At 36.4% G+C, this 26,465-nt stretch overlaps 1 protein-coding gene across 2 annotated transcripts in view; it reads right to left on the bottom strand.

Moving 5' to 3' along the window:
* Positions 1-25,625, bottom strand: part of NDFIP2 (Nedd4 family interacting protein 2) — a 67,388-nt gene extending 41,763 nt beyond the window's left edge. For both annotated transcript variants that reach the window (XM_012637775.1, XM_012637776.1), the window contains exon 1: positions 25,205-25,625. In XM_012637775.1, coding sequence (XP_012493229.1) covers positions 25,205-25,525 — 321 coding nt within the window. In that variant the 5' untranslated portion in view covers positions 25,526-25,625. The remainder of the gene's footprint in view (positions 1-25,204) is intronic.
* Between the last annotated feature and the right edge of the window lie 840 nt (positions 25,626-26,465).

Raw genomic sequence — 26,465 nt, forward strand, 5'->3', positions numbered from 1 at the left:
AAACAGCAGAATATTGTAACAAATACAGTATATATTGTCTAGAGACTAAAGTATATATTGTCTAGAGACACATATAAGTATTAAAGGTAAAGCAGAAAAACATTCACAAAAATAATAGATATCAACTTCAGGATTATGTCAAGAGGAGTAGGGAAGGGGAAGGCATGGAACATAACATCTCTTTTTAAGAGATGGAACATAACATCTCTTTTTAAAAAAAAAAAACAAAAAAGTTCAAGATCTGAAACAAATATAGCAAAATATGCTAACATCTATTATCTCCATGGTGCATACAGAACTATATTATACATTGTTTTCTGTAGATTTATTTATGTTTGAAATGTTTCACAGTCTTAATGTTTAAATTTAAAAAAAAAAAAGTTGAGCCAGCTAAGCTGTCTTCCGTAGATGAAGTCAGATATTAATAAGTCAAGAGAGACATTTTCAAACATGAGAAAAGAGAATACACAGCACCCATGTGTCCTTCAACAAAACTACCCCAGGATGAAAACAAGGTAATCAAAAACTCAATCAAAATAAAAAGCATATCTCTACTAAAAATAGAAAGAAATTAATCGGACAACTAAAAATATATAGAAAAATTAGCCGGGCATGGTGGTGTATGCCTGTAGTCCCAGCTACTTGGGAGGCTGAGGCAGAAGGATCGCTTGAGCCCAGAAGTTTGAGGTTTCTGTGAGCTAAGATGAGGCCACGGCACTCTAGCTCGGGCAACACAGTGAGACTCTGTCTCAAAAAATAAATAAATTAATTAAAAGCACAGAAACAGAAAAGCAATGGAAAAGAGATGGTGGTAAGCACTGAATCTGCTTAAATATAGAACTAAGGCTAAACATAGAGTTAAAGACTAAACTTCTGGTAAACAGAAAGCAAATGTTATATGCCCTGAAAAAGCAAAAATACAAACAACATAAAAGTAAGAACTGGAGAAAGAAGACATAAAAGTATTAGTACCAATCACCTCATTTTTCACAGCAATTTAATCTCTAATACTAAAATTTAAACATGCAGTTTTAGAAATTACTCTAATTTGATACTGTTTTTTATAAATTCTTTTCTTAATTTTAGTGAACTTAGTTTGTACAAAACGTAAGAGGTCTGCGGTGAGGAAATCTTTACCTAGAGTTCAGCAGTTCTTTAAGATTTTTTCCCTTGTTATTAAATTCAAACAAAATCATACCTTATATTTTTAGTTTTAAAAGTAGTATAAATAGCATTATCCCATAATTATAAAAGTATTCCTATCTGTACATAAGCATGAATAGGAAGATGTTCACCAAGTGTTAAACATAGATTATTTCTGTTCAGTAAGATTTGGGTGCCTAGATTCCGTGTTTCTTTACATTTATATTGCCTGTATTTTTTAAAAAAAGCATATGTCACTTTTATAAAATAAAAAGGTCATTACAAAACCACTCAGCCACTTCAGCCTAATAATCCCCATTTTATGACTATATCCTAAGGAACTACTGAGAAACTTAAAATAAGACTTCTTTATAAAGCTGTTCATCATGATGCCATACTAATAAAAAACTGGAAAAAACCTACTTATCCAAAACAGAACAGTTAAACACACTGTATCAATATAATGGAATATTATACAGCCATTTAAAATGATGTTTTGGAAGAATATTTAACAACATAAGGAAATGCTCATGATAAGATGTTAAAGAAGTAACAAAGGTGTTTATGTGTGAATTATATATTCCAATTTTAAATAAGGCAAAATGTTAACAGTTTCATAATGACTGTTAATACACAAAATAGGTAGCACAGTTGCTTAAAAGTTGTATATTCTTTTTTTTACTTTTCTGTATTTTTTTCTAAGTTCCCTAGAATAGGGATGAAAAGGAACATACTTTTTTCGTTTTTAATGTAGGACAGAATGTGACATGTTGAAGAGATTTCCATCTGTGCATAAAGGAATAAATTTCTACAAGTCAGAAAACCACATTTGTAAAATTTCTCAAAGATAATAAACAAGACCATCAGATTCTACAACCATTCAATAACCTTTTATAATCATGATCATCTTCACAAGAAAAGTCAGGTACATAAACCCAGATATGATCATGTTTGTTATTCCTATCAATCATTTAACAGTACTAATACACACAATATTAGCATGTATCTATTTTAATGTGATAATTTTCTAACGAAACCCAGTTTAGAGATCAAAATGATTTGTTAGGGCTTTTCTTCTCTTTCCTACCCGTAAGATTTTTTCTCATGGTGCTCTCTGCCATAGCTAGTTATAAACCACATTATATATTCATCTATATAATCCAAAAAGGCATTCTGTTTTCACAGTAGTATTATCCATTCTTTAGAACTCCAACTGTTAAAGATGGCACACTAACACTGTGAGCAACATGCCACCAATGTCCCAACTGCTTTATTCAACGACCCGATTGACAAAGGACTCTAACAAATTTTCCACAAACAACTTTGTGAGAAAATGTTCATTAAGCACCCAGCACATTGTGACAGTAACTGTTCTGTTGGTCAGTTTTCTTCTAGTGTTGCCCTATGTGGAAGTGTAAACAGTGCTTCTACTAAAAGTGAGCTCTAGAAGTCAGATACTTGCACATTACCTAAATGCTCTATGGCAAGAAAGTGTAAAAATGATAGGGACATGGTACAAGGACACAGGAGAAGATGGACAAGGTTCTCACTGGCCAAATCTGGGATGATCTGAGCCTCAAAATAAATGATGATGGCATCAGATTATAACTCACAGAATAAAATATGAGCCCATGAATTCATATTGACATAAATGAATAAATAAATTGGGAGCAAGGGGAAAGTGTTCCTCACAGAATTCTAATTAATAAATGTAGAAAAAAATGATAGAATTAAGAAATCACCATTTGACAACCATCATAGTTTATAACTATTTCAAGCAAGAATAACCAATGAAAAAAACCAGTGGGAGAGAGTATAATAAAAAACAGGACATTTGTGGGGTATACTGCAAAATAACTAACCTGAACCCTTCTAAAACATTAATGTTATAAAAGACAAAAAAGATTAGATGACTGCTTCAGGTAAAAAGAGATTAAGAGACTTGATAACTAAGTATAATGTCCAATCATAGATCAGATCCCGATTAAAAAAAAAGTTTTCACTTTTGCTATATATGACATTTGTAGGAAAACTGGTGAAATATGTTTAGTATTGTATAAATGTTATGGAGTTTGATAATTGCACTCTACTTATGTAAGAGAATGTCTCTGCTTTTAGGTGATACGCACTGAAATATTTAGATGTAAAGGGACATCACGTCTGCCATTTACTTTCAAATGTTTCAGAAAAAATACATACATATGTGTATGTGCATATATATATATACACACATATATATATATATATAACTCTTGTATACAAAGGAAGAGAAATCACAAAGCAAATGTGGTATAATGTTATCATCTGGGGAAACTAGGTAAATGGTACACAGGAATTCTTTGTACCATTTTTACCACTTTTCTGTAAGTCTAAAATTATTTTAAAATAAAATTTAAAAAATTAAATGTTATATAGTAAGAAAATAGAACATATTGTATAAAAACAAATACATTAATATAAAACTTTGCAATTCAGTTTCTAACAATTACTACTCTATCTCTAAAAATCCTATATGATCATTAACTCCTCTATATCTTTAGCCACTTTACAAAATAATCTCTCCACATTTAATTGAAATCCAACTTTCCCTAGATGGCACTACATCCCTCAAAGCCCTCTCAAATAAGAATTTTGATCCTCCCATTCTCTCCTCCTTATCCAAAACAAGAAGAAAAATTTTCTGGGATATTGTCAATTTCAGATCAAGAGCTTCTTGAAGTTCATCCTGTCCATATAGCCTAGCCTGCTAGACCCTCTCTTACCCTGTTCTTATCAGTGGTATTTACGAGGGTCCAAATCATTCCTAGTAAGAAAGATGTACAAGCCAGTATCCCCATTGTCAATATCTTCCCCTCAACCTTAAATGCTACTGTACTACAAGACACCTAAACCATCCTAACACTTTAGCTACAAAACAAGAAGTAATGATACCTGTAGTTGAGTCATCCAGTAACTATCTCAGTTCTCTACTCCCTTGACAGACTCCCTGACCTGGTCGTCAACTAGAACTGTTGCTTCTCAAAAACATTCATTTATACATCTTGGTTCCTCATCCCAACCTCCTGCCTTTCTTGCTCCCTTACTTTCACTGAATCTATTCTTTGCACCCTCCATTCACTGCCACCTGGTTTCACCTTCTATCCTATGTAGTCTGGACTATAAAATGAAAAAGTTGCGTGACACCAACACCCTAAATTCCCTAGTCCTCTTATCCTTGGCCAAGTCTACACTATCAAGACCCAATTTAGGATGAGTCTATCTACTGCCTTCTGGTGGAGGAAGGAAAACAAATCACGTGACTATGTAAATTGGTGCCACTACAAATTTAGTTTCCAATCCCAGCAGGGCCTTCAGAAATAGTCATCACCATGGTACGTGTTTCACCACTCTCCCTTCCTCATTTCCAACCATGGAACCCCCAGTCAAAATCTTTGCTTCCTACTTCACAGAGGAAAACAAGCTTTCAAGCAAAAACTCCTTCAACTTCTCTACTCTGCAGTTCTAAACTTAGCATTATGGCACCCATCCTAACTTATGTTCTTTGCTCCCAAATGCCAGACAACTGTACAGAGAAGATCCTGCCTCCCAAAGGATTGTTTTTTCTTTAAATCATCTCTCCTTCCTTTTCAACACCACTTCTCTCTACCCACATGTATATTCTATTCACACCATATTTTAAAAAGAAAAAACCTACCCCAGCTAAAAATATTTTTTCTCCTGCTTTTTGAACTAGTTCTATTTCTCCCTTTTTTCCTTCAGTGACAAACATCCTATAAAGGAAAAAAAGAGATATCTATCTATTCTCATTCTCTACACTTTTAATTCTTATTTCTTCACCAAACCATTACTATCTGACTTCACTCGAAATCTCTTGGTAACAACAATTACCTTCTAATTGTTAAATCCAAAAGCCTCTTTTCAGTCTTCATACTATTTAAATCTTTAATACACTCAACACACTGGACTGTACTTCTAATTACTTTTTCTTTGGCTTCCTCGGAGCTGTTCCCTTCTGGTTTTCCTTCTACCTTTGACCATTCATTCTGCTTCTTTTTGTAACAGTCCTTGCTTTCCTCTGCCACCTTTAAAGAGCCTTAGCTAAAACTAAATCCAGAGCTGTGGATACTATCTCTGACTCAATGACTGGATTGAAGCTGGACGATGTGTAACTGGTTTGGTTTATATTCATTTGCAAGACGTTAAAGCAACTAATCCCATGTAATGTTGTTAAAGTTACTGTTACAAGTATTCTTTTGTCATTTTAAAAATTAGCATGATGTACTGTCTTATTTGATTTTACATCTTTTTAGAAGGTCAGCTAGTTGCTAAATGAATAAACTAAAAAAGAACGTGATTTAATGCCAGGAGATCTAAACTTAAGATATCCACCACCTACTAGCTGGATAACCTTGATTGTGTTATTGATCTCTTTAAGCCTCATTTTCTTCCTGTGATTCATGCATTTTCATTCATTCAGCCAGTCATCCATCATTCAGCCAACATTTACCAAATGCCTAGTATATTTCAGGTACAATATTGGGTGCAGGAAATAGGTACGAATCCCATCTTGTCAATCCCTAGAGCTTCCAGCTTCTAAGAACTATTAATAGAAGCTCTGAGGCAAGGCCATATTACCACATGACTGCAGGAAGGGAAATAAAGGAAAATAAAAGCATATTTTATCATAGGGAAACCAGAAAGCGAAGACCGGTAAGAACCAGGCCTGAAACACCAATTTCCTTCACAGAAAGTTTCATTCTTCCCTCAACAAACACCAAGAAGCTAAGAACAGAATCCTCAAGCAAAACTAAATACAGTAACAGCAATTACTTAGACATGCTGTTGTTGATGATTCATCCAGCAAGCACAGGAAATGCCAAGACACCACTACAGACGATAGTTAAAGGGCTGATCCATCAAGTGTTATGTGCCAAAGCAAAACCTCTCAAAAGTTCGCTGTTAAATCTAAACACATAATCTGAATAACTTGAGACTATCAGAAGACAAACACCAATGCATATACACACTATCACTCACTCCGTTTCTTTCAATGTTAGCAATCATGTACCCCTATACTGATTCACCATATATTTTTAATAAATTTAATTTTTTAGAGATTTAGAGTCATAGTAAAAGCCAGCATAAGGTACAGAGATTTCCCATATATCCCCTACCCCGACACATGCAAAGCTTCCCCTCTTACTAATATCCCCCACCAGAGTGGTACATTTGTTACAATTGATAAACCTACACTGACACATCATTATCGCCCAAAGTCCATAGTTCACATTAGAGTTCACTCTTAGTGTTGTTTCTATGGGTTTTGACAAATGGATAATGACGTGCATCCACCATTATAGTATCACACAGAGTAGTTTCACTGCCCTGAAAATCCTCTGTGCTCCACGTATTCATCTCTTTCTTCCTGCTAACCTCTGGTAACCACTGATCTTTTTACTGTCTCCATAGTTTTGCTTTTCCAGAACGTTATATGGTTTGAATTATAAAGTATAAAGCCTTTTCAGACTGGCTTCTTGCACTTAGTAATTCTGCATTTCTCCATGTTTGTTCATGGCTGGATAGCTTATTTTTTTCTAGTTCTGAATAATATTCCATTGTCTGGATATACCACAGTTTATCCATTCACCTACAGAAGGACATCTTGCTTGTTTCACTGTTTTGGCAATTATGAATAAAGCTGCTATAAACATACGTGTTCATGTTTCTGTGTGGACCATAAGCTTGCAACTTTGTTGGGTATTTGTTGGGTAAATACCAAGGAGCATCACTGCTAGATCAGATGGTAAGAGTATGTTTAGTTTTTTAAGAAACCGCCAAACTATCTTGCAAAGTAGCTATACTCTTGAATCCCCACCAGCAATAAACGAGAGTTCCTGTTGTACCACATCCTCACCCGCATGTGTTGTTTTTAGTCTTCTGGATTTGGGCCATTCTAATAGGTGGGTAGAAGTAACATATTTTAACTCACATTTCAAAACGATGTGGAGCATCTTTTCATATGCTTACTTGCCATCTGTATATCTTTTTTGACGAGGTGTCTGTTAAGGTCTTTGGCCCATTTTTTAATAGGGTTGTGTTTCTTATGATTGAGTTTTAAGAGTTCTTTGTATGTTTTGGATAGCAGACCTTTATCAAATATATCTTTTGCAAATATGTTCTCCCAGTCTGTGACTTGTCTTTTTATTTTCTTGGCAGTATCTTTTGCAGAACAGAAATTTTAAATTTTAATGAAATCCAGCTTATCAATTCTTTCTTTCTACAAAGTCATCACCACATCCAACATCCTTTAGATTTTTTCCTGTTATTTTTTAGGAGTTTCATAGTTTTGCCTTTTACATTTAGATCTGTGGTCCATTTTGAACTAATTTCTCTGCAGGGTGTAAAATCTGTTTCTAAGTTCAATTTGTTGCATGTAGATGTCCAGCTGTGCTAGCACTATTTGTTGAAATGACAATGTATTGCCTTTGCTCTTTTGTCAAGACCAGTTGACTATAATTATGTGGGTCTATTTCTGGGATCTCCATTCTGTCCCACTGATCTATTTGTCTATTTTCTTGCCAATACTACATTGTCTTGATCACCATAGCTTTATAGGAACTCTTAAAGTCAGATGGTGTCAGTCCTCCAACTTTGCTCTCCTCTAATATTGAGCTGGCTATGCTGAATCTTTTGTGTCTCCATGTAAATTTAGAATCTGTGTGTCAATATTCACAAAATAACTTGCTGGGATTTTAGTTGGAATTTCACTGTATCTATAGATCACATCATGAAGAACTGGCATCTTGACAATATTAAGTCTACCTGTCAATGAACATGGACTATCTTTCCATTTCCATTTATTTAGTTCTTTGATCTCTTTCAGCAAAGTTTTGTAGTTTTCCTCATATAGTTCTTGTATGTATTTTGTGAGATTTATACCTAAGTATTTCTTCTTCGGGGATGCTAACATAAGTGGTATTAGATGTTTTTAGTTTCAAATTCCATTTGTTCATTGCCCGTATACAGAAAAACAATAGACTTTTGTCCTTGTATTCTACAATCTTGCTATAATTGTTTATTAGTTCCACGAGGGTTTTGGGGGGGTTTGTTGTTGGTTTTTTTTTTTTTTTGGTCAATTCTTTCATATTTTCATGTCTTCTGCAAACAAAGATAGCTTTACTTCTTCCTTCCCAATCTACAGAACTTTTATTTCCTTTCTTGTGTTACTGCAATAGCTAGAACTTCTAGTAAGATGTTGAAAAGCAGTGGTAAGAGGGGACATCCTTGCCTTGTTCTTAGAGGGAAAAATTTGAATTCTCACTATTAAGTATGAAGTATGGTGTTTGATATAGGTTTTTAGTTGATGTTCCCTTCTATTGTTAGATTGCTGAGCATTTTACCATAAACAGGTTTTGGATTTTGTCAAATGCTTTTTCTGCAACTATCATATGATGATGTGATTCTTCTTCTTTAGCCTGCTGATGTGATGAATTACATTAAACAATTTTTGAATGTTGAACCAGACTTGCATACCTGGGATAAATCCCACCCAGTCACGGTGTATAATTCTTTTTATACATTTACCCTGTTTGCTAATATTTTGTTGAGAATTTTTATATCTATGTCCATAAGAGCTATTGTTCTGCATATTTATTTTCTTGTAATGTAATGTCTTGTCTGGTTTTGGTATTAGGATAATGCTGTCCTCACAGAATAAGTTAGGACATATTCCCTTTCCTTCAATCTTCTGAAAGAGATTGTAGACAATTGGAATAATTACTTCTTTAAATTATTGGTAGATGCTATGGTTTGAATGTGTTTCCCAAAGTTCATGTGTTGGAAACTTAATCCCCAACGCAACAATGTTGAAAGGTGGGACCTCTAAGGGGTGATTAGGTCACAGACGCATTAATGTTATTATTGTAGGACTGAGCTCCTAATAAAAGGATGAATTCAGCCTCCTTCCACTTGCTCTCTCATACATTCTTGCCCTTCTGTCTTTTACCATGGGATTATGCAGCACAAAGGCCCTTGCCAAATGCTGGCACATTGACACTGAACTTCCCAGCCTCCAGAACTGTGAGAAATAAATTTCTTATGAATTACTCCATCTGTGGTATTCTGTTATAGCAGCACAAAACAGACTAAGGCAGCAGAATTTACCAGTGAACCCATCTGAGCCTGGTGCTTTCTGTTTTGGAAGGTTCACATTTCTTTATTCCTGTATAAATAATACTGATTTTCAAGTTACAATCATCACTACAATGCCACATTTCTAAAGGCACTAGTCAATATGAAAATACTGTTACACTGAGGTTTTAAAAATCTTGACATGACTGACATTTTCTAGCAAATTTTAAACACTTGAATTTTATTACTGCATTCATTTGCAATAGGAACAAAGATGCATAAGAAAAAAAATATGTAAAAACCATGCTTTTGAAGAAACCAGAGAAAAAAATACTATCCAGAGAAAAGCTGAGTAGGTGGTTCTTTGTGGTACTCAAATTCCATTTATCCATAAACCTATCTCAGCATACATAATAAACACATTTACCAAATAGACGTGGAGAAGGAAAAACCTGATAATTTAAATTTTGAACTTTATTTTTTAAAAAGATTGAATTTTGCTTTAAAAAGAAATCCTTATTTAACGTAACTAAAACACCAATGAAGAAAGATTTGGAAGTATTTCTTTATATAGTAATTTTGTTTTTAATTAGGTCAATGAAAAGCACTGTGCAGGAATATATAACATACAGATAAATTCAATAACAAATAACTTGCACAAAGAGTTCTGAGCTTCTCCTCAATCACATACACTGGGCTAAGAATAAGCAGCACACTGGCTAAATTCATAGACTCTTGAATCAAATTTTCCAGACTCAAATCCAGGCCCCAGCACTTACCAACTTTGTGACCTGTCTGGGCCTCATTTTGATCAGCTATAAAATGAGAATGACTTAGATATAGGGTTTTTGATTACAAAAATTAATAATTTTAAATATTCAGAATAATGCCTGACACAGTAAAGATCCAATATATGTTAGTTTTTAAAAATAAAACAAAGACACATTACATATATTATATCATCTATCTTAATACCTATAATCCTCTGAGGTGGATACCATCCTCCCTTTTACAGGTGAAGAACAAACTTTAAAGAACAGAATGGACACACCTAATTAGGGGCAGAGTTAGGATGATTCAAATCCAGGTTTGATTGTCTCTAAATTCAGGCTGTTTCTATTTCAAGATGCCGCCAATAAAAATTCATAGGTAGTAATCCACCCTGCCCTTCTCTCTCTCCACAAATAGATTTTATGAGTATTTGAATACACACACACACAAACACATACACTCCCCTTCAATGCCACTACCCCAATCCAAGCTACTATTATCCCTTACCTACCACGGTAGCTTACTAACAAAATTGCAGACACTGACACTTGAGAAGCCCCCAATGAAAAGGTTGGCTCACCAAGAAATGACAAAACACTGAAATCCACAGATCAACAAGTCAAGAACACGCAAAGCTACAGGATATAAATCGGCACAGAAAGAACATCCAGATTTAAAGAAAACTTCCAACATGAAAGAAAAATAAAACAAAATACTAGAAGGAAAGCTAATTCAGGGAGTAGAAAAAAAAATCTTAAAAATCTATAGTTGGCTCTAGTTCCAAGTTCCAGCATGGCAGGAGCCCCACTGAAGGTTAACCCTCCCACTGAGAGCAACTCAGGACAAAATACAAAAAAAAAAAAAAAAAACCCACAACTACCTGGGCATTCTGAACATTAAAAATAATAGGGAGGGATGCAGAGGATAGCTAAAACCTGGAGAAGCAACCTGCACCAAATAAGTTTCCCTCTCTCTCTGCAGTTTTGCACTGAGGTAGAGTCACAAGTTGTGGACCGGTACAGAGGCATGGGCTGCTAAAATCCCAGTAGAAACCCTGCTATTTCTAGCCAGAGAAAGCATGGAATAGAGCCTAGGCAGGCAAGAAAGTGAGGGGGAAATAATTAACTCTCAAGCCATGTATGTGTAGGACTGATCAGATTAGTAAAGGCCTAAGGAATTGAGCTAAGATTTGAACCACCGCACACAGAGTATGAGACACTGCTTACAATTTGAGTCTAAGTAAGTTGACTGCCTGCTAAAACAAAAATTATCAACATCCTCCAGAGGACCAAAGCAAAACATTCAGAAGATCCAGGATAAAATCCAAAATTACTAGAAGTACTGAAAAATATAAATCATTCTTCCAGGGAAAAGGCAATCAGTGGATGCCAACCCCAAGATGACTCAGGTCATAGTAATCACACGAGAATTTTAAAGTAGCTATTATAATTGTGTTCCAAGAAGTAAAGCAAAATTACCTTGAAATCAATCAAAAGGGAATCTCAGCAGATAAATAAAAAACATTAAAAAAAAATAAACAGAACAGAAAAATAAAATATGCAAAATAAAAAATTCACTAGATGGGATCAATGGCACAATGAAGATAAGAGGAAAGAGTGAAATTAAATTGAATGGCAGAATTTATCCATTATACAGAACAGGAAAGATTGAAAATAATTAAAAATAACAGAGCCATAGTTACTTTATACCCTTAAAATAGCTAACAAAAAAAGGGTTTTTTTTAATTAAAAAAAACATGAAATGTGAAGCTTGAAGAAAATGAGAGAGACTAGGGCAGGCAAAAAATTTGAAGAAACAATTCCATAATTCCTCAAATTAGTGAAAGAAGTAAATTTACAAATTCAACTTCACTGGGGCCAAAACAGAGCAAATTCAAAGAAAACTAACCAAGACATACCATAAAACTTCTAAAAATCAAAGATAAAGAAAAGTTACCAGAAGCAGTCTGAGAAAAACAATACATCACATACAGAGAAACAGTGATTCAAATAATTATAGATTTCTCATCAGAAGCCATTGGTAGTCAGAAGAAAATAGAAGAATATCCTTAAAGAGCTGGAAGAAAAACAGTCAAGAATTCTATACCCAAAATACTTCAGGAATGAAGGCAAAATACATTTTCACACAAAGGAAAGCAAAGAGAACTGATTAGCAGCTGACTTGAACTTTTAAGAAATGCTAAAGGAAGTTCATCAGGCTGAAAAAACGTAATAAAGAGAAACTTGTTTCTTTAGGAATGAATAGAGAGCATAGGAAATGGTAAATATATAAGGAAATATAAAAGATTATTTTTTCCTCTTAAGTTTTTAAAAATATGTTAGGATTTAAAACAAAAATTACAAGGTTGTTTGGTAGGGTTTCCAGTGTAATACACATGAAAACTATAAACACTGAGGTTAGAAGGAGTTTGGGAGTAAATGGACCTATGTGGTTACAAAGTTCTACATTTTATATTCAGTGATACAATATTAATGTTAAATATACATACATAACCTTTCACTGTGTATTGTAATCTTAAAACAACCACAGAAAGCTAAAAGGTAACAAAAATAGTGAAAGGGACACTAAAATTCTTTTCAAAAATCAAATGACCCAAAAGAGGGCAGAAAAGAGTGAAAAGAGGAACCAAAAAAAAAACAGAAAAGACAAATATTTAAATGGAAAACAATATAATGGTAGACCTAAATGAACCATATCAACAAATACAGTAACTGCAAACACTCCAATGAAAAGGCAGAAGCTGTTAAAAGCAAAACCCAACTATATGCTACCAACAAAAGACACACTTAAAGGACTTAGATAAAGTAAACAGATAGAAAAAGGTATGCCATGCAAAAATATATAATAAGAGGACTGGGATAGCTATATTAATATTATATAAAACAGGCTTGAAGACAAAGATAACTACCAGAAATAAGGTGGGATATTTCATAATAATAGAACCTCAAAATAAGGAAAGCAAGAAACTGAGATAATTAAAGGGGGATAATTCCATAAACACAGGACATTTTAAAACCTCTTACTCAGCAAAAATTAGCAGAATACAAAAGCAAAATTCTGTGAAGATACAAAAGGTCAGAACAATACAATGAACCAACTTGATCTGACAGTTACAGAACACTATATCCAACACCTGAAGTATATACGGTCTTTTTGACTATACACAGTATGTCACCAAGATCGATATTCGGGCCATAAAATAAGTCTTGATAAATTTAAAAAGAATGAAATTATACTCAGTGTGTTCCCCTCCACAGAAAAATTAAATTAGAAAATAAGGTATCTAAGAAAGTATCAAATAAGTAGAAATTAGACATAAAAAGCAAAGTAAACCATAAAAGGAGGAAAATAGTAAAGTAAGGTGAGAACAAAAAATTAACAATATATATATAGGCAACTAAAGAAAAAAAATTAGGTAACTTCATGAAATATTTAAAAAGTTATACAAGATACTCAATATTTTCATAGTCATAAAATGTGAATACTAATCACTGATTTAACCAAAAATTAGGTAGTTTTCATACGTTTAATCCTTACAATAATTCTGAGACAGGTATCCGTACTATCTTTACTTACAAATTAAACTACAGCATAGAGCAGTTGGCCTAAGCACACTATGCTGGTAATGAGTCAAGATTTGAACCCAAGATGTGGGACTACAAAGATCATGACCTGGGTAGGGAAAGAAAGGACATTTAAGAAAGCAAAGTAAAATTAACAAATCAACAAGTAGCTGAATCTGCATATGTTAAACATATGGAGGTAAACAAAGCAGCTGAAATAAAGGTCTTTTGTTTGTTTTTATTTTTGTTTTTGTTTTGAGCAGAAAGACTTGGACGTCGAAGGGTGGAAAAGGAGGCTGCCATTTCTCATTATTGGTCTTTTAGCACTCAGACTTTTTAAACTATATATGTGTACTATTTGATTTTTTAAAATATGATGGTTAAAGAAAACTTGACTACAAGCTGAATCCAGCCCAATGAAAGATTACTGGGTAGTGAGTTCTACACAATCAGCTGGGTTCACTTAGTAGCTAGGGGACTACCAGATTCTTACGCTATACCATCCATGCTCCCTGGCTTCACCATGGGAGGTGAGAATTCTGCTCCTGACCCACCAATGCTGAACCACCAATGTACCTCCCTAACCTGGCCTCACCATGAATAAAAGAAAGTTAGCTATAATGAAAGTTCTATTTCCCAGAATCTTTGCTGTATTTTAACTCAGTTGATATGTTTACAGTAATAAAATTTGTCTTTCAAGCTTTGTTGTATAACCTTGAACAGTATCTCTCACAGACAGTCTTCTATAAAATGATAATGTTGAAGAAAATGATCACTAAGGACTCCCTTACTTCCACAACATCTGAAAATTAGTTTAGTTTTCTCCTTTCCATGGGTAGACCAAATAACCTAATCATGGTTACCATCTTGCAAATGCAAGCCACTGGTCAGAAGAGGAATTACGCAAAAACACCAGAATTCATCTAAACTGAGTCATCGGCACTATAGCAAAGTACATGCCCTAATTATGGACAACATGAACATTGTATATGCTGTGTAATGCATTATTACTTTTACAGCACAGAATTCTGTAAAACTATATATTGATTTATGAGTAAGATAGTATACCAATATCACCATGCATACACTTGGAATCATTCATAAAAGGTATTCATTTATTTCTTCAGTAAGTATTTACTTCGCACCTATAAATGGTCTGGAACAATGCTATATACTGTTATAAACAATACAGATCTAAACCCTCCTTCCCACTGAGTTTACAACCTAGTGAGGAAATACAGGTCATGAAATGAGGGCTATGACAGTGGTAAGTGCACAGTGTTAAAAGAACACATGTAACTTGAAAGTGAAGAGTGGGAAATGGAGGTGGGGAGGCAACAGGGAAGGGAATATTTCCCGGAGAAAGTAACATCCAAACATAAATCTGAAAACAGACTAGACATTAGTCCTGGAGAAAGGAGGGAGAAAAGAGAGAAGGGGAATAATACACTCAAAAGCTAGGAAGCAAGAGATAGCATGGTTTGAGGTGGTGGTTGGAGAGTGGCGGGACAAGAGAACAGGAGTATTATATACTTCAAACCATGGCTGAGGTGTGCAATGCAATAACACATTAGGCAACGATGAGGTAAGCAGGTGGTCCTGTTGTTCTCTAAATGTTACAAACGAAAACTTAAAAAGTTCTCAGGTGTTACCTCAAAACTCTTCCTTTTCTGGGGAAATCACGCAAAAGGTCATCTGATAAAGATGAAAGCTCTCCCGAAGTGAGGAGAACAAATGTTCTATAAAAGCTGTCATTATTGGCCGGGCGCGGTGGCTCACGCCTGTAATCCTAGCTCTCTGGGAGGCCGAGGCGGGAGGATTGTTTGAGCTCAGGAGCTCAAAACCAGCCTGAGCAAGAGCGAGACCCCGTCTCTACCAAAAATAGAAAGAAATTAACTGGACAACTAAAAATATATAGAAAAAATTAGCCGGGCATGGTGGCACATGCCTGTAGTCCCAGCTACTCGGGAGGCTGAGGCAGAAGGATCGCTTGAGCCCAGGAGTTTGAGGTTGCTGTGGCTAGGACGACGCCACGGCACTCTAGCCTGGGCAACACAGTGAGAATCTGTCTCAAAAAAAAAAAAAAGGCTGTCATTATTGATTTCTTCAGTCCAACATTCAACAGCTATATGTCCTAAGACCCTCAAAATTAGTAAAGAGGTTAACATTATCATATTAAAAGATTCTTATGCATAATGAACTCCAGTTTATTTTCTTATTCTCAAAGTATCTGTCCAAACAGCGCAATTTCTTTACATTACATTATGAGTAATTCTGGAGAAACGTCATAGACAAAGTAAATCACAGCACATTCCTGAACTTTTAAAATATTAAATTGTTCATGTTCAAACAAATCTTAAAAGTAAGCAAGTCAAAACCTTGAAATAATCTGATAGTAAATCTTAAACTACTGCAGCATTTCCCAACTTGCATTTGGCATGTCTTTAACAAGAATTTTATCCACACCTTAATTCCAGCTAAGTGATCAAACTTCTGAAAGAAACCATAACAATATGTCCTGAAAACATAGACATATGATGATTTACAATCACATGGTAGAGGTAGCCTTAATTGCAATGATCTTATCAGTAAATTTACATTCAATAAACATCAGTAGAATTATTCCGTACTATTTCATAGCTACTTATTCTCGTCAGGCCTACACCTACAGAAAGTACATATAAAATTCTAAAATAATATACTATTAACATACATACAATTGGACGATGTTTTAGAATGTAGGTCAGATATTAAGGAAAGAATAAAAGAAAATAGTTGCTAAGTAAGCAATATAAAACAGATGAGGAAAATCAAAGCAGTACCCACAACTCCACAGTTAATGAAGGCACTAAACAAGGCCACCACATTACAGCTTCATGGGTTGCTTACTGAACAACTCTAGGGGACACCAGTCAGAGAGAGAGCAAAAGAGACAGGGAGACTGAGCAATAGATGTTAAGCTGGAAGGGAATGCAAAAAACCACCACCACTTTAAGGAGCCCAAGTCTAAGCAACAATGATGAAATAAATATAAAAGAAAGAATAAAATAACATAGGCAAGGTTTTGAGCACTGGTCTTGAGCTACCACCATTTGTTCATTTATTCTTATCAAATACTTATGGAGAGCCTACCATATACAAGGTACAGAAAGATACAGCAATGAACAAAACAGACAAAAATCTCTCTACCCTCATGAGCCTCAGGAAGAAAGGAGGTATGAAATTAATAAGCTAAATATTTGGAATATAAGATGGTGATAAGTACTATGGATAAAAACTGAAACAGGGAATGAAGACGGGGAGTACTGTGAAGGAGGCATAGTGATTTTAAAGAGGGTAGTCAAGAATGGCATCAATGAAGTGACCACTCAAACAGAATGAAGATTCCACTAGACTTGAGAAATGTTTCTTTGCCATTCTCACAGGGAGTTTTATACTCTATTCCACTACCCACTCATCTCCACCCCAATTCTAGTGACAGACTGTGCCTGCCTGATTACTAGGTACATGTAAGGGATGCGAAACAACCTTACCACATTGTTAAGGATTAAAGACTAGGGGTAAAATAAAAAATTAATTTCTCAGAAGCATCCTTAACAGGCCCAAGCTTCAAGACTATATAAGGTACATTCTTATAGCATCACATCAAGGTGGGCAAACTGCAGCCAGCAGGCCATATCCAGCCCACTGTCTGTTTTCCCAAGTTAAGTTTTATTGGAACGCAGACACATTCATGTTTTCATATTTGGTATGGATACAATGGCAGGCCTGAGTAGTTGAAACAGAGACCACATTGACTGCAAAGCCTAAAGTATTTACTATCTGGTCCTTCACAGATAAAGTTCACTAACCCCTGGTCTACATCATCGCCATTACCACCACCACGCCTGCAGTGACACTGCTTTCAGGGACATCTTTATGAGCATGTTGATCACTGTAGTCACACAGGACCCCACTCAGGAGGACCCCATGATAGGGGTTTAATACTGTGTGGTCACTGTCTTGAAATTCTTAATAATTTTATCTTTGAAAATGAGTTTTATAAGTGAACTTCAACAGGACTCCAGTGAAGCATGTGTAAGGGACTTAGAACAGCTCATAAGCAGTCTGCCTCTGCAGGAAGGGTTTTCAGTCGGTTGAACCCCCTGGCTCAGCTCAACCTTTCATTCTTACCCTGCGACTGGGGGCAAGGCAAGGTGATGGCCATCCCTATCCCAGACTAGCATCATCATGGCACATTCAGTGGGCAAACTAGAAGGGCCTCTTGCCTATTGCTGATTCAGGTAATGAGCATGTCCTGGCATGGAGACTGCAATGCCCTGGGGGTCTGCAGACCTGGAGAAAGGGGGTCCTGTAGAAAAAGGAGATTGACTCCCCACCCCTGGCCAGAACCCCATATTTTCATTTGGCATTGGGTCTTGCAAATTATGTAGCAAGACCTGACTGCTTTCATGAAACAAAAATTATAAACTGGAGTTATAAATGAGAGTTCCAGTCTTCTGTCAAATCCAGCATACAATTTATTTCCATGCTTTGTTCCATTCCACTCTAAGCCATCCCTTTCATCTAGCTGGAGTGACACAGCTTTCCTTCTATTTCATAAATGAACAAACTCCTTTCCCCTATAGGCCATTATCTCACCTGTAATATTTATCAACTAGAACTAGATCTTTACTTTTCAATCAAGTCTCAGGCTGACTGTCATACTCTCAGAGCAGATGGAATTCCCTGACTAACTTGATCCCTATCTACTACTGAGTGGTCAGATTGACTGGTGTGCTATATCGTCTCCAAAAATGGCCACCATCAATTACTTCCCTCCATGTATGCGCATGCCTGCCGCCCGCCCCCACCCATTGAGAGATGGAGTTTATTTCCTCTCCCTTTGAATCTTGGCTGGCCTTATGACTGTTCTTACCAATAGGATGCAGCAGAAATGACATTCTGAACTTCTATGCCCTGGTCTAAAGAAGAATAGTAGCCTCCTCTTCCATCCATGCTATGAGAAGCCAAGGTTACACTGCTAGAGGACACAGAAGAGACCTGAGATGCTTCAGTCCCCAACCAGCTGAATTCCCAGAAAAGAGTCAACATCAACTGCCAGCCAAGTGAGTGAGCCATCTTGGAAGTTCCAACGCAATTGGGCCCCAGAATGGCTGTGGCCCCAGTTAGCATCACATGTAGTAGAAGAACTACTCTGCTGCTCATAGTCAACCCAAGGAAACTTGAAAGACAATAAAATGCTTGTGTTTGGAGTAGTCTGTTACACTGCATTATAAGCACCCAGGTCTGAATACCAGCTCCATCACAGCTGGGCCTATTATTTAACTTCTGTGTGTTTCATGTTTCTCATCTGCAAAATGAGAATAATGACATTATCTATTATACTTCAAAGAGGTATTCTAAGGATTAAATGTGCTAATATGTATATAGCACTTAACAGAATTCTCAGCATTACTGACATAATGTAAGTAATTAGTTTTATTATTGTCATTTCACTATTGATAAAATTTATCATTTATTCCATTAACCTGCTTTGTTTTCTTCAAAGCACTTATTACTACCTGAAAAGATGCTCCCCATGTCATATCTCACCAATCCTGGAAGGCCTTTTCAAGGAATTTGCATGCTGAGAACAGGAATTTTAAACTTCAAAAATTCAGTAAGCCCATTAGAATGATTAAAATTAAAAAGACTGACAACAGCATAATTTTAGCAAGGTTATGGAAGAACCAAAACTTTCACACATTGATGGTAGAAATGTAAAATGGTAGAACTACTTTGGAAAAAAGTCTGGTGGTTTCCTATAAAATTAAACATACACCTACCCTTTTACTCAGTAATTCCACTCAAGAAAAATATAAACATATGTCCACAAAAAGATCTGCACAAGAATATTCATAACAGCTTTATTCATAATAGCCAAAAACTAGAAACAACTCAAATATCCAGCAACAGAGCAATGGATACACGATAATATATTCATACAATTTATATGATGAAAAATTATTCCACAAAAAAAAGGATGAGCTACTGATGTACACAATAACATAGATCAATCTAAAAAACTTCATGCTGAATGAAAGAGCTTTATAGATTATAGATATATGATCCTAGGATAGGCAAAACAAGAAAATTATAAGTGAAAACGTCAGAACAGTCATCTGTGGGGTAGAAATTCGTAAGGATAATAAAGGAACTTTCTAGGGTAATAGTAATATTCTGTATTGGGTCAGTAAAATTGATCTGTAAATTATCAGCCTTGAAACTGTGAACATAAATTCCTGTTAAGCCACCTAGTCTATGGTACTTTGTTATAGCAGTCCAAGCTCATTAAAACAGGCAGAATAGTAAATATTTCAGGCTCTGCAGGCTCTGTCTCAAATATAGTTATGTGTAGATTAATGATGGGGATGCACTCTAAGAAATGCTTTGCTTTGTTAGGTGATTTCATCATGTGCAAACTTCATAGAGTGTACTTAACACAAACCTAGATGGTATATCTAAGCTATCTGGTATAGTCTATTACTCCTAGGCTACAAACTTGTACAGCACGTACTCAATACTGTAGGCAATTGTAACACAATGGTTTTTGTGTATCTAAACATAGATAATCTTATGGGACTACTGTCATACATGCAGCCCCTCATTGGTATGACATCCCTCATTGAATTAAATGTTGCATCACTATGTGGTGCATGACCATACTCAACTCTGCCATTGTAAATGAATGGGCATGGCTGTGTTCTAATAAAACTTTATATATAGGAATAAAAAAATAAAATGGATTGACAGATATACAACAGTACAAAAATAACAAACTGTTAACAATTGTAGACCCTACAATTTACAAGGTGGTTAACTACACAATTCTTTCAACTTTTCTATATATTTGAAAATTGTGATATTAAACCTTATTACATGTTGGAGGCAGATTCAATAAGGGGCCACTGAAGGTTTTTGAGGCAAAAGACAAAACTGAACTTATACAAGTTGAATATCTCTTATCCAAAGGCTTGGAATCAGAAGTGTTTTGGATTTGAGATTTATTCAGATTTTAGAATATCTGCATATACATAATGACATATTTTGGGAACAGGACCCAAATCTAAACACAAAATTCATTTACAAATTCATTTATACACACTTTATACATATAGCCTGAAGGTAATTTGATATAATATTTTTAATAACTTTGTGCATGAAACAAAGTTTGTGTTGAGTACTTACATGTGAAGTACTTACTTGTGGCATCATGTGACACTCAAGAAGTTTCAGATTTGGGGGCATTCTGAATTTCATATTAGTGATACTCAACTTGTATTCCACAAATATCACCCATGTAGTGCAAATGATACAATGAAGGATGGTTGGGTAAAGGAAGGAAGTAGTAAGTAGACTAGTATGATATTCTATACCACGGAAAGTATGAATATTTAAGGAGTACGGATTAAGTACAAAAAGAATTCACTAATGGAAGAAGAGACAGAGAAGTCAAGAGAAGCAGAAAGCTTCTTAGTATAAGGAATAAGGAAGGAGTTTCAAGGAGAAAGTTCAGTGTTTACATAACAGAAATCAAGCAACATGAGAACTGAAAAATATTTATTAGCTCATGCAATTGAGTAACCTTCATTATGCAAAAGAGGTATGGTAAGACTATAAACCAGATACAGTATATTGACAAATTCAAAAGAAACAAGTGAAGATCAAAGCAACCAGGCTGGCCAAGAAAAGGATAACTAGAGAGCAACATAAGGCAAAAAGATGGCATGCTTCTTTAAAACTGGCAAATAGAACGACTACCCTAAAAATCACCACATGTTATCTCATCCAGAACATGTACTATTGGGTGAGGCAATCAGCCACGGGCCTGAAAGTCCCTGCACATTCTTGCTGAGTGTGCCAGTTTGCAAAGCTTTCCATTTCCTGATACTGAGCTGTTTCTTGTGTAATAGTAAGTTACATAGGCAACAAAGAAGGTCAAGGCAATAGCAGGTGCCATCCCAGGGAGACATGAACTAGCTTGTTTGTTGTTTGCTACAATATTTGCTGTTTGCTTTAAAAAACTTTTTTTAAAAAGACACAAACCCACTGCATGTGTTCACGTGGACACCCAGCACAATCATAGGACTTGGTAGCAACGAAAACCTAAGCAAATATGCTGATGTTCGTGCTGCTTGCTGTGCCACGAGTAATAATGTTACTTGTCTCTGACCCGGGGGTCTCCTGTTTTCTGCCAGCAACCACGAAACATTAACAAACTTATTAGCTTATAAAAAGAGTACTTATTTATCATGTACCAGTCTCTATATGTCTTACTTATGTAACATTATTTAATTCTCATAATCCTAATGAGGTAAATACTAATATGAGGAAACTGAGGCTTCAAGGTTCGAAGTAACTAAGCCAAGGTCAAACAAATTGCAAACAGTACAACCTAAATAAAAGCCTAGATGACTTTAAAACCTGTGTTTTTTTATCCACTAATAGTCAAGCCTCCTTTCCAGATGATTTATCAAGGGCAACTCTAATTCTCCAAATATAAAAGCAAAGTACCTAGATCTTCACAGAATGAATGCTTCAAATTATGTTCAACAGAAAACTAACAGTTTGAAAATGTTAATATCTTAAAATTTTAAAAACAAAGAGCAAAACAAACAAAAAAACCCGTGGTCAAAAATTAGGAAAAGCTAGGTTAAACACATCCAAACTATTCTTTACTGTAGAATTTCTCTTGGTTTTAATATATCATTATAATATGTTTCAATATGTTAAGATATGTTAAATCTTCAAGAACGCTTATCATCATGCTGGAATACAGTTTGGGATACTACTGCTACAATCAACACTGCCAATTTAACTTGTACACAGAATACCTTTTAAATCTTAGTAGTCAGCTTGGTACAGGTACATAACGCTTTAAAATAGAGAACATCAAAGTTAGAATGTGGTCTAAGAGGCAAGTCAAGTCAACTACTTCATAGTTTGGCAACATTGCTCATTTCCTGTCAAACAAAACTGAATTTCCCATTACACAATGAAATTATGTATCATACCTGGCTTTTTCTGAAATTAGAAGGGTAACAATCAAGACTTTTGGTAGCTCTGCATTGTTATCCACTGCTTTACTTAACAAAATTTGGGCCCTTTTAACAACAGTAGGGAAGAAGAGACCACAGAAAAAGCAGTTTCCAGATAAAGCTTGTGCCTTGCTTAGTGGAGGTAAGTCATTCTGATGGTCCTGGGCATCACTGATAACTTTCCAGTTATGAAGAACTGTATTTTAACTCTTTAAATAAGTGATAAATTAACACCACGTACCACATGAACCCTAAGTATACTTACCTATCTTCTGACTTAGTCATCTCTTAACAGTCAACAACTGAAGTTGTTTATTGTTCCAATTTATTAATCATTCCAGTTTCCCCAAAAACTGAGCTAAAGGCAACCACAAAATAGTTGTGTTCAACATATGAGCCAGACCTACAGATTGATCCCTAGCTTAAAAAGTCTACTGGAAATGTCAATTCACCTGCTTCTCTGGCATATACCTAGATACACAGTTATTAATCAGGCCATTCTCAACAAAAGCAAGAGTTATGCTGTACAGATGAAATCACTGTGTTAATTACACAGTGAAAGAAATTAAAATCCAAATTTAAATTGTACTAAGATTCTCTAACACTTTGCCTTACAAGAAAAACAAACTGATGTCCTACCTCCTTAAAGTTGTAGTCCTTTAAAATGACTAGTACGTCCTATCTTTAGGACTGATTGTTGCCCTCTACTCTCAAGGAATACCTCCACCCATCCAAAGTCTATATAGGACACATCTTCAGTTTGAAAAAAGAACAATAAAATATGTCCACTTATTTTGAAAAGAATCATAGAGAAAAAGAAAATATCTTAAAACCGAGAGCAAATTCTAATATTTTGGTAGGAGGAATTTTAAAAAATAAATCTCAACTAGTCATAACTACTGAAAGCAAATGTGTCAATATAAAAAATTATTTTAAGGCACAGCTACATCAGTTAAAAATATTTTGAATAGTGATGTGTATGAGAATAGTGGATTCTGATAAGCAAAACATCCAAAGGGAAAGAATTCAAATCACCTTATCCATTAAGGGAAACACATAGAAATAGGAAAGATTGGAAAAATGAAACAAGCTCCACTGCTAATATTATTCATCTATTGCATTTTATTTTTACTAACATTTACAAAAATAAGAATGTCTTAAAAAAAAAAATCAAACCACCAAAAGGGTGATAAAGTGAAAAACGCTTTCCAGACTGGAAGCAACAATATTTTCCAAGCAATTAGGGGGAAAAAAAAAAGATACAATTTCAGAGGATTCAGAATATGGATCATTTAGAGGTTTCACAGGATATAAATCAGTTGAAAATGGAAGCATCACAAGCTTTTATCTTAGAAAAATGCAAAATTACATACATTGGGACCTCATCTTACAGTGTCCTTCATATTTTTCAGAATATACTTATTAATAGAAATTCTTCGTTCACAACTAAGTGTTACATCTGCAAATACATTCGAAGGTGAAATCTGGGACTAACATATCTAAATTTGTAAAATTTTACAAACCATAAACTGCACCACTAGCACTACGTATTAATGCTTTTCCTCTCCCTTGGTAAACAGGCTTAACAAAATCACCATCGGAAAGTTTACAGAATAACATGCTACCTAGCTGCAAGAGAACAGTCAACTATTGCTGAGTCCATTTTTAAATAGGGTTTACAAAAGGAATCTCCAGTGACACCACCAGCATACACAAAGGAAAAAATATATTAGAAAAATTGACACTGAAAATACAGAGGAAACGCATGTCACTCATTTCAACTTATAGTTACCAAGGTTTATACGGTTAAGCAGGAAAACCATGTAGTTAATGAAAAATATTTTTTCGAACAAGATTAGAATTTTTTCTAATAAAACTTCCTGTTTCCCCTCCCGCCAAAAAAAAAAAAAAGTGGGGATGTTGGGGAAAAAAAGAATAGTCACTTTTAATACTAACACAATGGAAAAGGACAAAATGACAAGGTTAACTAGAGCAGACAGACAAGATCAGCATTACGGCTATTCATTCTCTACAGTTCCACAATTCCTGACCCGCACTTCTGCCAAATCCATATCCCACCCCACGTAGTGCTTACACCTCCTCCTCGCACCCACCGGCCCACCACCGCCCCCGCATTTGTGACGGCGATCACCTTCCAGGCAGGTATGTGAACTCAGCCCCATTTCCAGTAGACAATCGACTAGAATGTCTCAGGAGTGACTGGGTCAGGAAATAAGAAAATGATAAAGTGAGAAATACAGAGATAAGTTTTAAGGTGTGCCGGGGGAGGGTGTCTTATATGGGGCTTTAGGAGCTTGGAGACCTGGGGCGGGAGAGAAGGGTCTCGAAGTCATAGACAGGAGAGGTGTGGGTGAAGCAGCTCCAAAAAATAAAAACATACACGTCTCCCCCAGGAATAGCCCGAGGAAAGGGACTCTTGGGGCCACGACGGGAGGCAAACCGGGTTCCGGGAGGCACAAGAGGCCGGGAACTCACCACCTGGTAGCGGCCAGTCCCGGGCTGGTGATGATCCATCCTGCCCGGCTCGGGATCCGGCTTCGGAGCGAGCGAGTCCCCTCGGCGCTCAGCTCCCTCGGCTACTCTCGTCAACGACGTCGCCGCCGCGGGGCCCCTTCCGCCTTCGGTTCTGCCGCCGCGGTTGCCCGGCGGGGCCGCTTCACTTCCTGTGGCTCCCGCAGCAGCCGCGAACAGCTCGGCGTCGGCCGCCGCTCGCTGAAGCAGCTCCGGGGCGCCGCGCGCGCTACTGAGCATGCTCGGGGTGGCCGCGCATACTCGGTGGCTCCTCCGGCGGCCCATCGGCACCACGGGTGGGAGGGGGGTCGCTGGGTGGGAGGAAAGGGGAAAGTAAAGCAAGTCCTGGGGAGCCCGGGTGTCAACTTGTCGGGAGCGGACGGTGGCAAAAGGAGCGGGGGTGGAGGAGTGGAAATGACCGTACTGGATTGGTCTTTTCTGTGTGCACGGGTTTGGGGCAGGCACAAGCGAGTGCACAATCACACCACTGGGAGACGGATGCTGAGGAGGGAGGGGACGCATTCCTAGGGCACCTGAGGGCAGGTCGCCTGTTCATCCAACGCTTCCTCTTATTACTCACCCAGCTTAGGACATGGCAAGGAGATTCCTTTCTAGGACATTCCTGGGAAGCTCATTCAAAATCATTAGTGGGGTAAGGGATTTTTTAAAGACTTTTTAGAGCAGTTTTAAGTTCACACCAAAAATGAGAGGAAGTTATATATACCCTCTGGCCCCTTGGCATGCGTAGCCTCCCCCATTATCAACATCCCCAACTAGAGTGATACCTTTGTCACAACTAATGAACCCACATTGACACGTCATTACTATCCAAAGCCCTTAGTTCACATTAGGGTTCACTCTTGATGTTGTACTTTCTATGGGTTTGGACAAATGTGTAATGACATGTATCCACCTCTATAGTATCATACAGAGTATTTTCACTGCTCTAAATTTCCTCTGTGAGATAACTTTTTTTTTGGGAGATGGGGTCTCACTATGTTGCCCAGGCTGGAGTGCAGTGGCTATTCACAGGCCCATTCATAGGGCACTACAAGCCTTTAACTCCTCAGTTCAAGTAGTCCACCTGCCTTGGCCTCCCAAGGAGCTGGGACTACAGTCGTCAGCCCTGTGGATACTTTTTTTAATTTTTTTTCCCCTTTTTGGCAGTAAGAAATTTAAGAATTCAGTGGACTCTTCAGACATACTCATATATCTCTCAATGAAA

Source organism: Propithecus coquereli, unplaced genomic scaffold, assembly GCF_000956105.1.
Source record: "Propithecus coquereli isolate 6110/MARCELLA unplaced genomic scaffold, Pcoq_1.0 Scaffold123, whole genome shotgun sequence".
Lineage (NCBI taxonomy): Eukaryota > Metazoa > Chordata > Mammalia > Primates > Indriidae > Propithecus > Propithecus coquereli.